General features: G+C 49.3%; 1 protein-coding gene across 7 annotated transcripts in view; it reads left to right on the top strand.

Annotated features, from left to right (window-relative positions):
• ATP2B4 (ATPase plasma membrane Ca2+ transporting 4) overlaps positions 1 to 14,789 on the top strand; it is a 96,935-nt gene that overhangs the window by 76,601 nt on the left and 5,545 nt on the right. For 4 of the 7 annotated variants that reach the window (XM_053209499.1, XM_027074769.2, XM_053209500.1 and 1 more), the window contains 5 exons: positions 2,074 to 2,265; positions 2,739 to 2,952; positions 3,781 to 3,992; positions 4,995 to 5,102; positions 7,263 to 7,439. In XM_053209499.1, coding sequence (XP_053065474.1) covers positions 2,074 to 2,265; positions 2,739 to 2,952; positions 3,781 to 3,992; positions 4,995 to 5,102; positions 7,263 to 7,439 — 903 coding nt within the window. Of the gene's footprint in view, positions 1 to 2,073; positions 2,266 to 2,738; positions 2,953 to 3,780; positions 3,993 to 4,994; positions 5,103 to 7,262; positions 7,440 to 10,696; positions 10,878 to 14,789 lie in introns of all 7 variants that reach the window. The other 3 variants (XM_027074771.2, XM_015067638.3, XM_015067716.3) reach the window with 2 other exon arrangements.

Genomic DNA, 14,789 nt, shown 5'->3' with positions numbered 1-14,789 from the left:
AATTTGCTTTACTCTAAAATATAGGTGATAGTCTCAAAAGAGCAATAATAATACAGTTACTCTACTACAAACAGTTCAAGATCTTTCTTACAGTTCTTTTTTTATCCTGGAGGTATATCCTGCCAGGTTCTGCCATCAAGGGACTATGTCTTTCAAACTGTCGTTTGGAACTTTTTTTTTAATTTTTTTTTAATGTTTATTTATTTTTGAGAGACAGAGAGAGACAGAGTGTGAGCGGGGGAGGGGCAGAGAGAGAGAGAAAGACACAGAATCTGAAGAGGCTCCAGGCTCTGAGCTGTCAGCACAGAGCCCCACGCGGGGCTCGAACCCACGGACCGCGAGATCATGACCTGAGCCGAAGTCGGACGCTTAACCGACTGAGCCACCCAGGCGCCCCTGGAACATTTTTCCTTTGTGCAGTTGTGCTACCAACTGGTTATACCAGTTCATTTATATCGTGTTGCTTTGCCTTTTGGAAATTGCTTTTTAAACTTAATTTCGTTTTATACTCATATAAAGTAGTTCTCTAGTTCTCAGGTCAAATATACAAAACAAGGTCTACACCAAGAAATCCAGCTTCTGCTCACCTCCACCCCGTTTCCTCCCCTCTTAACCCTAAGTAACTTCTCTTGTTTTTGGTGTATCCTTTGTTTGCTCCTTTAAAACATAATCAAACACGTAATATGTTTGTATCCCATTCTCTTAGCTGAGTGATATTATCTATACTACTATCTATGCTTATCTATTTACACACCATACACTCTTTCTTTCGCATTGCTTTTTCACTTCATGTAACCTGGAGATTATTCCATAGTAGTAAGTACATAGAGTCCTCCTTCCTTTCTTCCCCCCTTTTTACAGCGCATGTTATGGCATTGTGTGGATTTATTAGAGAACTTTTTGATGGGGAAACTGACTGGTATAGTCTATGACAGGTATTTGTTTATTGCAATCCGAAAGGGAATATGTTATTACCTGGTAAAGAGAACAAAATCATCTACTACTAGAAGCCCGGTTAATGAATACACTCCTCTATGGATTGTAGGATTTGCAAGACTTGGGATAGAAGTATGGGCTGGTGGTGTTAGGGATGGTTTTGCAAAGCAAGTAGGGCTTAATTGTAAGGACCATCGACAACCGATGAGATTTAAATGGATGAGGAAGGAGGATGTTCCAGGTTTAAGGAAATGGTGTAAGTAGAAGTCTATATTGAAGAAGTGAATAAGAGATTCAGAGAATGGTGAATAAACCAGTGGGTTTTGAGCAGAAAGATTAGATAGGAGTAGGCTGGAGAATGAATCCATCCGAGTTCACCTGTTGAGGGCTTTGACTGTCAGTCTAGAAGAGTTACTGTTTCTAAAAGCACAGCTTTCAACCATTGATAATGTCTCTTCAGAAACCTTTAGTGGTTCCCCAGGAAGAGAATTTTGAACAAGGATAGGACATCTGAACTGTGCTGCCAGACTACTCCTCCTGGAAAAAAAAGTAAGGTGACTTAGAGGTGGGGGGGCGGGAGGGACAAGGACTTGAGTGAGATACTAGCAGCGGCAAAAGAAGTATAAGGATTTAGGGGCACCTGGCTGGCTCAGTCAGTGGAGCTTGCGACTCTTAATCTCAAGGTTGTGAGTTCGAGCCCCATGTTGAGGGTAGCGATGACCTAAAAATAAAATCTTTAAAACAAAAAAAAAGAAAGAAATGTATGAATTTGGAGGTAGAATAGATAGGACATGTTTCCTATCCTTTCCTTCATTTCTAAGGTGCGGGAGTGGGAGAGAAGGGAGAAAGGAATATCAAAAGATAACTGTCATTTCCAGCCTGGGTTCAGGAGTAACACGGTGGCATCAGACCCCAGCCCTGTTTTCTGTGGACTGGCGACGTCACATTTTCCCTTGATCTTTGGAAGCGAGAACTCAAAATACGCCGGCTTGGTTATTAGCGAGGCAAGTGCGCCCTCTGGCGTTTCTGCCTGGTCCAGAAGCTTCTTGGAGGTCAGGAACTGCAGCCCTGGTCCAGAACGTAGATAAGCTCTGCTTTAGCCAGTTTCTCACTGTTCTCCTTCCCTTTCTTCCTCAGGGTATCGCAGGCACGGATGTGGCAAAGGAGGCATCAGACATCATCCTAACAGACGACAACTTCACCAGCATTGTGAAGGCAGTGATGTGGGGGCGAAACGTCTATGACAGCATCTCCAAGTTTCTGCAGTTCCAGCTCACTGTCAACGTGGTGGCCGTGATTGTGGCCTTCACCGGAGCCTGTATCACTCAGGTGAAAGGAGCGGGGTGCGGGGTGGGCGAGATGGGAGAGGTGAGGCGGGGGCTGGGGAACGCAGGAGGTGGGGTACTGTCTACTAAGGATTACGGACAAGAGTTTCCCCGGTGGTGTTGGGGCAGAAGTTAGCTCTGCTGAGTCTCCATCGGCCCGTGTGGAAGGATGGTAACTCATCTACCATTAATTAGCACATCCTTGTCAGCCGCTGTGATGGGTACTCCTATGTGTTATCTCTCTTCTTCAAAAGGAATCTTGGAAAGTGGGTATTCTCTCCATTTTACAGGTGAGGACACCAAGGCTCAAAGAGGTTAAGTAACTTTCTCAAGGTCACTCAGCTAAGAAATGGCCAGATCCAAAGTCTGGGTGGATAGTGGGAGCTAGGCCATTGCAGGGGCAAAGGTGAGGCTGAGGAGGGAGCTAGGGGGTGTTTTCCAAGGAAAGCTAAAAGGACTGGTTCTTCTTCCCACCAGGATTCCCCACTGAAAGCCGTGCAGATGTTGTGGGTTAACCTAATCATGGACACTTTTGCCTCCTTGGCCCTGGCCACCGAGCCTCCTACGGAGTCTCTGTTGAAGCGTCGCCCCTATGGCCGCAATAAGCCTCTGATCTCACGTACTATGATGAAGAACATCTTGGGCCACGCAGTCTATCAGCTCACTGTCATCTTTTTCCTTGTCTTTGCCGGTGAGCCGAGGGTGAGGCTGGGGCTGGGGGAAGGGTCGGAGGGCTAAATGGAGATGGGGGCAGAGAATGGCCTGGGGAAAGAAGGTAGCAATGGTGCACACTGAGCACAAGACTGGGAGTGATAACAGCTGCATTTACTGAGTGTGTCCTCTCTTCCCTCTACCTGGCACATTATGCTATTTGATGTACCCCTCTCAAGAATTTCACAAGGGTGGGGGTGCCCGGGGGGCTCAGTCGGTTGAGCGTCTGACTTCGGCTCAGGTCATGATCTCGCGGTGTGTGAGTTCGAGCCCCGCGTCGGGCTCTGCGCTGACAGCTCGGAGCCTGGAGCCTGCTTCGGGCTCTGTGTCCCCTCTTCTCTCTGCCCCTCCCCTGCTCATGCTCTGTCTCTCTCTGTCTCTCAATAATAAATAAATGTTAAAAAAAAAAAAATTAAAAAAAAGAAAAAGAATTTCACAAGGGTGGCTTTCTATAGCTTTCTTTTTTTTTTTTATAGATTATAAAAACCGAAGCTCAGGTCACATAATGAATAAATAATGGTACTAAGGTCAAACCTGTGTCTGCCCTCACCCTGGTCCACAGCTTTACCACCACGCTGCACTACAAGAAGTCGAAATCGATGGAGCAAACTGAGAAAGAGGGTCAGATGCGTTGAGATGAGAACTAACACTTAGAAGTATTTGATAACTAGTGTAGCTCAGATACTAACCTATTAGAACGGACACCGGCCGTCAGCAAGCAGTTTGGCCATGCCAGCGTGTTCTGACTCAACCGGAGCCCTCGTGGAACTCATACTTCACCCACTAATGCTTCCTTCTTCCCCACTAGGTGAGAAATTCTTTGACATCGATAGCGGGAGGAAGGCGCCTCTGCATTCCCCACCCAGCCAACACTACACCATTATTTTCAACACCTTTGTGCTGATGCAGCTCTTCAATGAAATCAACTCCCGCAAGATCCACGGAGAGAGGAATGTCTTTGCAGGCATCTTCCGCAACCTCATCTTCTGCTGTGTGGTCTTGGGCACATTCATCAGCCAGGTGAGCCTCCAGCTGGAGTTGGGGTAGGAGGTCTGGGATGGCAAAGGCCAGAAGCTGGGAACAGGATTCCCTCGGTACGCAGGAGAAGACATGAGGGAATGATGGGCACTCGGGCTGTAGATTGAACACTTTCGGATTCCCAGGTGGCTTCCATTTGCACATGGCTCTAGAACTGGAGCCTGCTGGGTCAGGTGCTCCAGGGCAAGGCAACGTGTTGGTAGCCAGTCAAATAAGACTTGTGGGATCCTTTGCTTATCTTTCTAAAACACAGAAATTTCACAAAGTGACCAAAGAGAGGGCCACTCTCCTAGGTCCTTTCCATGCCTCCTGCCAGCACGCGTGAAAGGTGCAAATACGTGCTGTACGGGGTCTCCCCTTGTCCCTGCCCCTTTGTTCACGAGGGGCTCGTGGCAGAAAATGCTGTGCAATTCACAGAGAAAGAAAAGTACGTGGTTCCCATGCAGTTGACAATAAGCCTGACTTAGGCTCCTCTTGTAGAACTGGGGTCAAGGGCACAGTTGCCCTGGTGGTAAAAGGATTGAGTTCCTTCCTCCTTGCCCTAGTCAGAGGTAGACTAAAACATCTGCAGATACAGGAGACTATGAGCTGGCCCTATGACAAAGGGCTCCTGAGTCTCCCCCAGCAGGTATCTCCCTTATTTGACCCCTCCTCAATTCCCCCTCTCCATCCCTTTGCCTTCTCTTTGTCACCCACTGGCTTTAGTCACAAGAAGCCTCCAGCCCCCCTGGATCGCCAGCTCGTCCCTTAATCATAGTCATAGTAACGATATCTGCTCCTCCATCAGGGTCTCTATAAAGACTGTGTCTCTCTTCCCTTCTCCCCTTCTGGTTTCTTTCCTTCTCCTTCTGCAACAAGCCGATCAGGGCTTGCACCACAGGGATCACGGGGCAGGGGTTGATGTGGCCATGATGGCCTTGGCTGGACAGCTAGCTACCTGTTACCCATCAACCTGACAGTAGGCTGCCTCTTTCTCGGTTCTAGATTCTCATTGTGGAATTCGGGGGTAAACCCTTCAGTTGCACGAAGCTCACCCTGTCTCAGTGGTTTTGGTGTCTCTTCATTGGCATCGGAGAGCTGCTGTGGGGCCAGGTGAGTACCGGCAGGGTCGCCGTGTGGGTCCGCACAGCCGGCGACGCCCCTTCCTCTAGAGGAGATGGAACACGCACCGCGGGGACTCCCAGATCGTCCCCGTCATCTTCTCCTTCCCACCCCTCCCTACCCACAGCTTCCAAGATCTTCCCATCTTACAGGATCCCAGAGGGGACTGATCAGTGCCCACCCCTTCAGAGGCTTCGGGTCTCTTCTCTAGCCATACCTAGAGACAGGCACGTCCCTTAGCTTCTCTGAGACGGGAGTGGAAATTGTCAATGGGATTTTGCTAAGAAGAAAAAAAAAAAAAATTGAGGGTCTTAGAAGCAGAAGAGTTTACCAAGCAGAAGTCTTTATTCTGATGAAGCCGCAGTCTGGCTGTGAGCTGTTGTGCTGACAGTTTTTGTCTGGTGGTGGTTGTTGTTGTTTTTAATGTTTATTTTTGAGAGAGACAGGGTGTGAGTGGGGGAGGAGCAGAGAGAAAGAGGGAGACACCGAATCTGAAACAGGCTCCAGCTCTGAGCTGTCAGCACAGAGCCCGACACGGGGCTTGAACCCACGAACTGTTGAGATCCTGACCTGAACCAAAGTCGGACGCTTAACTGACTGAGCCACCCAGGCGCCCCACTGTGCGGACATAGTTAAGGGCTCCCCAGCATCCTGTTTTTCACCCCGACCTCATCTGGGTTGCATGCCTGACCCTCATCTAAGATAAATCCAGACTCGCAAGGTCTCTAGAGAAGCAGATCACACAGTTCAGAGCATAGATTCTGGTACCGGCCACCCGGGTTTGAATCCCCATCTCCCTTCTACAAACTGAATCACTTCGAGCAAGTGTCTTACCCATTCTGTGCCTCGGTTTCCTCAACTTAAGATAATAGGATCATTGTTCATCGTTGTTGGTCAGCCAATGACTTACAACAATGTCCAGGACCCATAAGTACCCAGTAAGAGTGAGCTGTTAATATCATAACAATATCATCACGTCTGGTTAAGTTTTGTTCCTTCCCTATGACCACCGTGTGCATCCCCCTCATCCCCGTCTCTGACCCGGGCTAAGCTCTGCTTTGCAGACCCCCACTCTCTACTGACTGGCATCTGGCCCCCTGGGTGGCTTTGCTCTAAGTGGCCCCAGAGATCCTTCCCTGGGACCGCAGGCCTTCTCCCATAAACCTGCTAGTTGCTTCTTTCATATCCCCGAGGTGCCTCCCTGATTAATTGCTATCCCAGTTCCTAACACAAGTCCTTCTGCCCCGTCTGTCTGCCGGTGTTTATTGATCAGGGGGTCCCTTTTATACTTGGGTGAAGCCTGCTTGTTTCACTGACTATCTGAAACTCCCGTCTGCGTCTGGTCTCACGTGTGGCCACATAACCTTGGTGCCGGATAATGGCCTCTGTACCACGGAGCTCCTTCCAGTCATCCAAAAGTTGCACTTTGACATTCTTCCTATTTCAAAATACTTGACTCTGCATCGGAACGCTCATACAGTCCCCGTCTCCTCCGAACCCTGTCTGCTCCTCGTCTGTCTGTGGAAGAGAAGTGATCGAGCTTCCTGTGTGGTTTATTTTGAATTGCAAGCCCAACCCACTGCCCCGTGTCTTCTGGTAATACTCCTCTGTCCCTCCCTCCTTGGCCTGTCCCACCCACTCCCTCATCCCAAGCCCAAGGAAACCTCTAGTAGCCTTTCACCCCCGTGTCATACACAGGAATTACTTTGCCCGTGGTAACTAGAAGAGGGTCATTCCCTTCCTGCACTCTTCTCTTCGCCCATACACATGCAGTGTGACCATCCTGTCCCCAGACTTGTCTTCCCCCTGGTCTGGTCTCTGTCCCTTCCGACTCTGTATCATGCATTACAGTTCTACTTCCCTTAAAAGATCCATGGCAAAATGGAAAGGAAGAACTGAGACAGAAGGAGAATGAAGTCTACAACTAACCAGGCAGCTGGCTGGTCAGATGCTAGAATGGAAGTTTTCCTTTGTATGTCCACAAATACAGAAGGCCTTCGTGATGGTCCGCCAGTTGGCAGGCACCGCCTACCTCCCCACCATGGGTGATAGGGTGAAGACTGACCTACCCGGGGGCCTGACCGTGCAAGCTGAGTGACAGCTCTCCCGCCCTGATTCTGGTGTCTCCCCTTTTGCTGCCCCTGTTCTCAGATAATCTCCTCGATACCTACGCAATCCCTGAAGTTCCTGAAGGAGGCCGGGCATGGCACCACGAAAGAGGAGATCACCAAGGACGCGGAGGGGCTGGATGAGATTGACCACGCGGAGATGGAGCTGCGCCGAGGCCAGATCCTCTGGTTCCGGGGCCTGAACCGCATCCAGACTCAGGTACTCTTCCTAGTGGCCTGTCCTCCCTCCCGGAGAAGAAATGTCTCCAGGTTGGGAGGTGTTGGGAGGGCAGCAGCTGTTCTTGGTGGCCGACATCTCTTCCCTCCCTAAGGCTCCCTGCTGCTGGACAGCCCGGGCTCCCTTGCTTCAGGACAGATCGGGCAGCAGCTGCTGCGGGGGCTCCATAGTCAGAGGGCCTAGAGCACGGGACACCAACTGGTAGCATAGTCCTTTAGCTTCAGGTTGGCTCTAAACCCCACTTTGCCACCCTCCCGTTGGGCCGGCAAGCTTCCCGTGTAAGGTCTCTTGCAAGCACCAGACCTCACTTCAAGGTGGGAGACGTTCAGAGTCCTTCCCCACCCTTGAGGAGGAAGGAGTTAGACAATAGCTCTCAGCCAGCACCTCCAGCATACGCTGCACGCACATCCTCGAGCTGCTGTTAGGATAATGTAGCTGTTCTCCAGAGGGATCCTGGAGAACAAAGAAACAAAGAGAACAAAGAAACTCATCCTCTTCCCCACTCAAACTTTAAGGCCATGGTGGGGAATCTGGTGGCTAAGTGTGTATAAATGACAACAGTCTTTCACTGCCGAAGCATCTCTTGCAGGATTCAGACTTGCTTCCCAAGAAGGAAGAAGCTATAATTCCCCCAAACCTTTTCCCTTCTCGAAATTTGTAAAATGGCCTCGATGCTGCTTGAGCCCCCCACCTATGAAGCCCTACAGCAACTTTTTGTTCCCTCCCTTTCCACGCAGCAACTGTAACCCACCTTCTCCTGGGTGGGCGAGCTGGCCTAGGCCGGTCATCCTATCTCTCGCCCTGTCCTTGCTCCATATGCCTCTATTGTCCTAGTCCTGAGATTTCCCACCCCCAGAGAGCAGGCCTGTTCCTCTCTGCTGGTTGGCTGGAGAGCCCAGAAACAAGTTCACTCTCTAAAATTAGCCTTGCAGATGGTTTAGAAAGTTCCCTAGTCAAGCCCACCTCCTTAGTGCATAGGGAAGAGAGATCAAATGAACCTTCACAACTGAATATGCTGGGAACCTGTCTCCCACAGACGAGACAATGATGGAGATGGGAAGGAAGGGAAGGAAGGGCTAGGTAGGAAAACATGGGGGCTCCTCCCTCACGGTCCTCCTCCCAAAGAGGGAAATTCCCACGGGACCTGCCAAAACCGAGCCCAACACCCCCCGCCCTTCCAGGCCACTGGTTCCTGTCTCTAAGGCCCGGTGCTTTCCTTCAGGTCTGCTCCTTTCAAAATAACCTGTCTGCTTTTCTCTCCTTCAGGGTCACTGCCTCCTCCTATGTGATTTTTTTTTTCTTAGCCAGGATTCCCTCGTTCCAGCGTCTCCTGGCCCCTTGCCAGACTTCCGTCCTGGGGGGCTGAGAATCATGGATCTTCCTTCCCCTCCACTACCGATTTCCATTCCCTCAACTCTATACCTCTCGGTTCCCTGCCTGCATAGCTTTTAGGAAACTGCCTCTCCCTGTGGGGGCCTGAGGCAGCTGGGCCAGAATGGCATGAAAGCCTAGGCAGCAAAGGCAACCCTCGAAGATGCCACCATGACCAAATCCCTGCCATTGGCGGTGTGCACCTGACCCCATAAGCAAATGGGCCTGGCTGTGCTCACCTGAGTCACAGGCACCTGACGCTCTCTCCTGGCATCAGCCGGTCGGCCTCAGCAGGGCTCTAGCGAAACCCCCGCCATCTGATTGTTGGTCCTTATTGTCATTCTCATTGGCACACGTGGGGGATGATAGGTGTTGCCCAGCTGTTGTCCCATCCTGGTCCCTTTAGTTTAGGGAGACCCAAAAGCACTAGAGAGCCGAAGCTTGGGAAACTTAAGGGCTAGACTCTTGGGAAGATAACCCTGGGATCCACTTTCACTGTGGAGGTTGGGACTTTGTAACACTAACAGGCACTAAGGAAGGAGTGTGCACCGTAGCTCTGTCCTCCCCACGTGCAAACCCTTTCCTACCACGGGATTGGGCTCCTCAGTCCCCTGGAACTAAAAACTATATAACGTGATGAAGGGATGATAGTTTAGCTCAAACTTTGGTCTGAATCCAGAAACGCGCCCTAAACATTTCACGGCTTCTCAGGAAGCTTTAAAAATAAGAAGAACGGTCTGACTCATAAGGTGCCTGCCCTCCCACCTTCCCACCTGGGGAAATGAAGTCACATAAATGGAACCAGACCTTGGTATTAAGCCTGTGGGCATTTTTGAGATGATTCAACCAGATCCTGAAGGAGAAAGGAATTCTTTTTGATTTGTTCCTTGTCACCTCAGGGTCAGGGGTAAGGACGGGAGGTCTGCCCCAGGCCCCAGACCAAGACCGTTGCTGGAAACCAAATGGCATGAATTCACCTCTGTCTCTGAGAAGTAGCACACAGAACACCAGAGGCCACTTGTGTGGGTTAGACTTGTAGCCACTAACCACCACCGGCCAGCTTCCTCCCCCTCCCTGGATCTGGCTACTGAGTCATTGTCAGACATCTGTCAGACATTTATCTCCAGTGTGTGACTGCAGCTAGTAACATTCTCACTCAAGAGCCTGGCCGCTGGATTCCTCAGCTCCCTTCTCAGGGGGCTCTGTCCGTTTCAGCCCCGGGAGAGGGTGTCCCAGAGAAGAAACCCAGAAGCAGGTGAGCCCAGCCGTCGTGGCCTGGGAGGCTTTCCACCCCGGCCACCTGTGTGTGGGCTACTCCATGCCTCTGTTTTTGCTTTAAACACAGGAGTTAGATTCCTGCAAAACCTGCAAAAACAGGTCGTCGATTTCATTGATTCAGAGGTTCCAGAGCCTCAAAATTCAGTAATCTATACTTTGCCTTGTGTCTTAAATTCCATGCCTTATTTTTTCAGAGGACAGGTCAGCACAGTGAATAAGCTGTCACTATCTGCCAGGAGTCATGGGGTGGAGAAGTACCTTTACATTTTAGATACATTCGGACACCCACACACCTAAAATGTCCTTCATAGGCTAAGAGGGAAGAGAAGACTGGATTCTGGCTGGGTATTTGGACTCCACGGCAAATTGTTCCTTAAATGAAGTGTAATATGCAAATAACGGTTTTCCCCCTTCTCCTCACTCTTGCTTTGTGTCTGAGGGAATGTCGCTCTTTTTCCCCAGCTCCTGTCCCCCTTTCCCAGCACTTTCCACCCCCCTTCCCTGACCCTCCAGGACCCCCACCCCCTGCCTCTTTCTTCACCCCTCTCTGACTGTGGAGCAAAGCTGTCTCACTCTCTGATTCTTTGCAGATCGACGTAATTAACACATTCCAGACGGGAGCCTCTTTTAAGGGAGTCCTAAAGCGACAGACCATGGGTCAACACCTTGATGTAAAACATGTTCCTAGCTCATCCTATGTAACAGTTGCGCCAGTCAGATCTCCCCCCACCACTTCTGTTCCTGCTGCTGTTCCACCTCCTACTCTGGGCAGTGAGTGACAGTCTATTATGATGCATGATTTGCTAAAATGACCACAAGAGAGCACGTGGCATCCACTTTAACCAACTGTGGCATCCACTTTAACCAACCGTGGTTATCTTTTCCTTTTGGTTTTTCCCTTTGATCTTTGACTTAAGGGAAGAAAAATGGGACAGAAATCCCACTCCCAAACCAGGCTGTGTGCCCTTTTATTTATTTACTTTTTTTTAGTGTTGAAAAACTATTAAACCATAGCCATTTTAAAGGCAATAATCCTATTTTCTGATTGTTCCTCTGCATTGCTCGTTTCTTCCTGGAGTTTTGTGTTGGTTTGTTTTGCTTTACTTTAGTTTTTTGTTTGTTTGTTCTGCTTTGTTTGGATATGTTGTTCCTCTCCTCTCCTCCTGCTCCTTGGAATCTAAACCTTATCTCCTAAGGTTAGATGTGAGCTTAGGCCAATGAAAACCCTGCACTCGCCTCATTTGGGGGCAAGTTTCAGATCTCCTGAAAATGAGTATGAAGAGAGCTACATTCCCGTGGGGTTTTCTTACCAGTAGATCTGTCATAATTGAGCCAGTGTTGAAGTCGGTCCCTTAGGCTACCTCTCTGTCGTGAGCTGGTCATACTGGCATAGAGTAGCTGAGTGTGAAGAAAAGAAGGTGTTCAGTTCACATGCACAGGGCTAAGTGTCCCTAAGGTTTCACTTTTCAGGGACTTTAAACCAAACTTTTCAGGGACTTTAAACCAATTGAATTCACATGTGGGCAGGAGAAATGTATAGGCAAAGGTCAACATAACATGTTTTTCTTCACTCCAACGTTTTTTTTTTTTTTTTTTTTTTTTAAGGAATCTCTGAAGAGCAGCTTTTGCTTTGTTTTGTTTTTGTTGGCTTTTCCTTTCCTCTAGTTTGATTGTGTCGGCCGTAGCCAGCCCTCCGCGTTTTATTGTGCATATAAGGTTTTAGGAACCCCTTTCGCAGCCAAACTATCAATTGGAATGCTGCCAGTGTTTAACCTAAGATCTGGTGTTCCCTTCGGTAGATTACTGGATTCTTGCTAATGCTTTTGCCTTCCTGTTCCTGGTCACTTTACCTTCCCCCAATGGGACACAGAGAGGTGAGAGAAGGCTCTTTGCTGATAGTGCAAGGTACTTGGTGGGGAAGGAGTCTCTGTGTATGAAGTTTATTGTGAGCTTCAGATAGTTGAGTGTTTTATTTATCTCTTTCTCCCCCACTTCCAACCTGGAACAAGGAGGTAAAGAAAGAACACTTGCATTGTCTATGGTTCATGTGGTTGTGACCTGTGCAGGTTGACCAGACTTAGATTATTTGTTGTCTTTTCAGCCAACTCTAAGGGTTCTGGGGTGACATATAGGAGGTGGGGTTTTCTACAGTTACATATTTCTATACATACATATTTCCTAGGCCCCAAAGCAGTCAAAGAACAAAATAAGTCCTACCCTTCTCTCTCTGGTCCTTCCATATTCCTCTCTTATTTCCTTTTTTCATCTAGTTTTTCCCTGTCCTTTTAACTAGCATCTGTTCTTTTTTAATTATGCCCTTCTTTTAGGAAGGGTTAGTGGCAGATGTCCCTGTGATGTGAAGGTAGAAAGAGACTAAGCAGAAGACAGAGCCCATTGGGCTCTTAGGGAGTTGCCGGTAGAAGGTGTGGTCCACACCCTCAAAGATAGAAAATCAGTCAAGAGACACAGCCACGCCTGCTCTTTCTCCAGCTGTGCCTTCTTACTTGGCCATCCTAGAAGAAATAGTCACGCATTTGAAGACCCCCTTCCCCATTCCAGATCTCAAAGTGAATTCAGTTATTTATCTAACTTTCTGTAGATAAATCTTTAAGATTTCCCTCTATAGGAAAGCCCTACTCCCTTCTCTTCCCCTGGTTTCTGAAAAGGGAACAGAAAACTGTAGAATATAGCTGAACAAATGGAGTCTTCATCTGCCCCTTCATAGAGCTCCAGAGAGTGGCCCTTAGCCCTTATACCTAATGGAAAGTCCAGCCTGGTTGGGACTCCTAAGACATGAGAAAGAGTTACCCTTCAATCCGTGACTCCACCCATAGGACAGGGGCCACAGAGGTGTCATTTCCCAGCGGTTTCGAGAGATGAAAACTGGGGAAGGAAGGGCTGATTGGCCGAGGGGAGAGTGTCAATGGCTTTCACAGCACCCTCTTCACCAGCTGTGTCTTGTTCCCCCGACACGGCTCACGCACCAGACATCAAGAAAGGAGGATCCCACCTCTGCTTGGGGTGGATTGGTGATGATGTATCTGTGTGATTGTGTTACATACTCTCTGAGGCCAGTGCTGGAGCCGAGGAGCATTCTGGCACCCTTCTCCCTTCTCTCTGCCGCCAGGCCACTAGATGGTGCCACCTAGCCCCCTGACCCCTCTTCCTTTGAGCTCTTTATGCAGGATGCTGGTTTCCCTTTAGATTCTAGAAGCCCTGCAGTCTAGCCGGATGACTGTTCCTTGCTCCCCCAAAGAAGAAATCATCCCTATTTTTCCATCTACCCATTCCAATTCACTTTTATTTCCCTTACTGTTTACCTGTAACAATGTTATTGATCACCCCAACAGGTGAGAGGAAAAGCCAGAAAACAGGGCTCCAGACCCTGACTCCAACCCCCGTTTTTAAAAATCTGTTTTCTGTATTGGACTTCACACAGAGTTGTTTTCATTAAGTATTCAGTGGCTTAAAAAAAAGAAAATAGAAGCAGGAAGTTTGAAAATCACTGATATTGAAGAGAAGCAACTGGTGGTATAAAGGTACCTGTTCTTCAGCAGCACTTGTTCAACACTTTGAAATCTCAAGAGCAGGTGGAAAGCGTGGGCCATGCCATCACTCCTACAGGGGGGTGACATGGCTTTGAACCCACCTCTTGAGCCTCTGTTCCATCCGATCTGACCTAGATCTGGAGCAAAGAGCAACATGACAGGTAAAATTCACCCGTCAGATGGTCACTAAAAGTCCTAGCAGGGTGGAAAAGTAGGTCCTTACTTTCCGTTCAGCGTGGTGAACGTGTGCCCAGGTTCCTTGCTTCTTCTTGGCGGAAGCGTTGAGCTGCTCCGACCCAGTGGCAGAGAGTCCTTTGCCTTCTAAGCTCTGAGCACCCTCAGTCCCGGGTGGGTCCTGCCGTGCTGTTGTGGGGTGGAGGAAAGCCTCGGCTGGCAAAGACACGACGTTAGTGGATCCTCCTGGCGCATTCGTCTCAAAGGTTCTGTACAATGACCGAAAGCACGGCCTGACTCTTTGTGTCTCTGCTGTGTGCACACTCTTGCCTCTTCTCCAGGGACACATTCTCTGCTGCGACAGCAGAGGGGTGGAAGAGGTGCCTTACGCCGACATTCATCATTCCTCGCCCTGCCCCTCCCCCACACAGCAGTTTCTCCCGCATTGCCCCCATTTCTTTTCTGATGAAACAATTTTTGGACGAGACTAGAATCAGCCACCTCCCAACAACTAAAACTGCCCTACCACCACCGTCTCTTCCCCCCAGCCTCTCCCTCCAACCTGTCGGGATCCAACCTCCTGCCCCTACCCCAATTCTACTAACCCAGGTTCTAAACCATACTTGAGAGAGGCCTACGGTTCAGAAAAGCAGGCCGCCAAAAGAGCTAGTGCCTGTGGACAAGGCGCAAGGTGGTCATGGGAATCAGTTGTTGATTTTTCTCTCTTCTCTAAGTTGACTGAATCCCTTCCCTTTTTGTGCGGTAGAAAAAAAGACCTTGACACTGCTAGGACAGTGCGGTTCCCTCTGCCCGTTAAAACTACAGATTGTCTGTAGCACGGCCTCCCGGGTTGGGTGCCTTCTCTCCTGGTCCCATCCTCTCCCTTCTCCGCCTAAGATCGTGCTCCTCTTCCAACTTACAAACAGCTGGACAGAGCCACAAGGCCCGGCACAGGTGCTGT

This window comes from Acinonyx jubatus, chromosome E4 (genome assembly GCF_027475565.1).
Source record: "Acinonyx jubatus isolate Ajub_Pintada_27869175 chromosome E4, VMU_Ajub_asm_v1.0, whole genome shotgun sequence".
NCBI classification, from domain to species: Eukaryota; Metazoa; Chordata; class Mammalia; order Carnivora; family Felidae; genus Acinonyx; species Acinonyx jubatus.
This window is presented reverse-complemented; position numbering and strand designations above follow the sequence as displayed.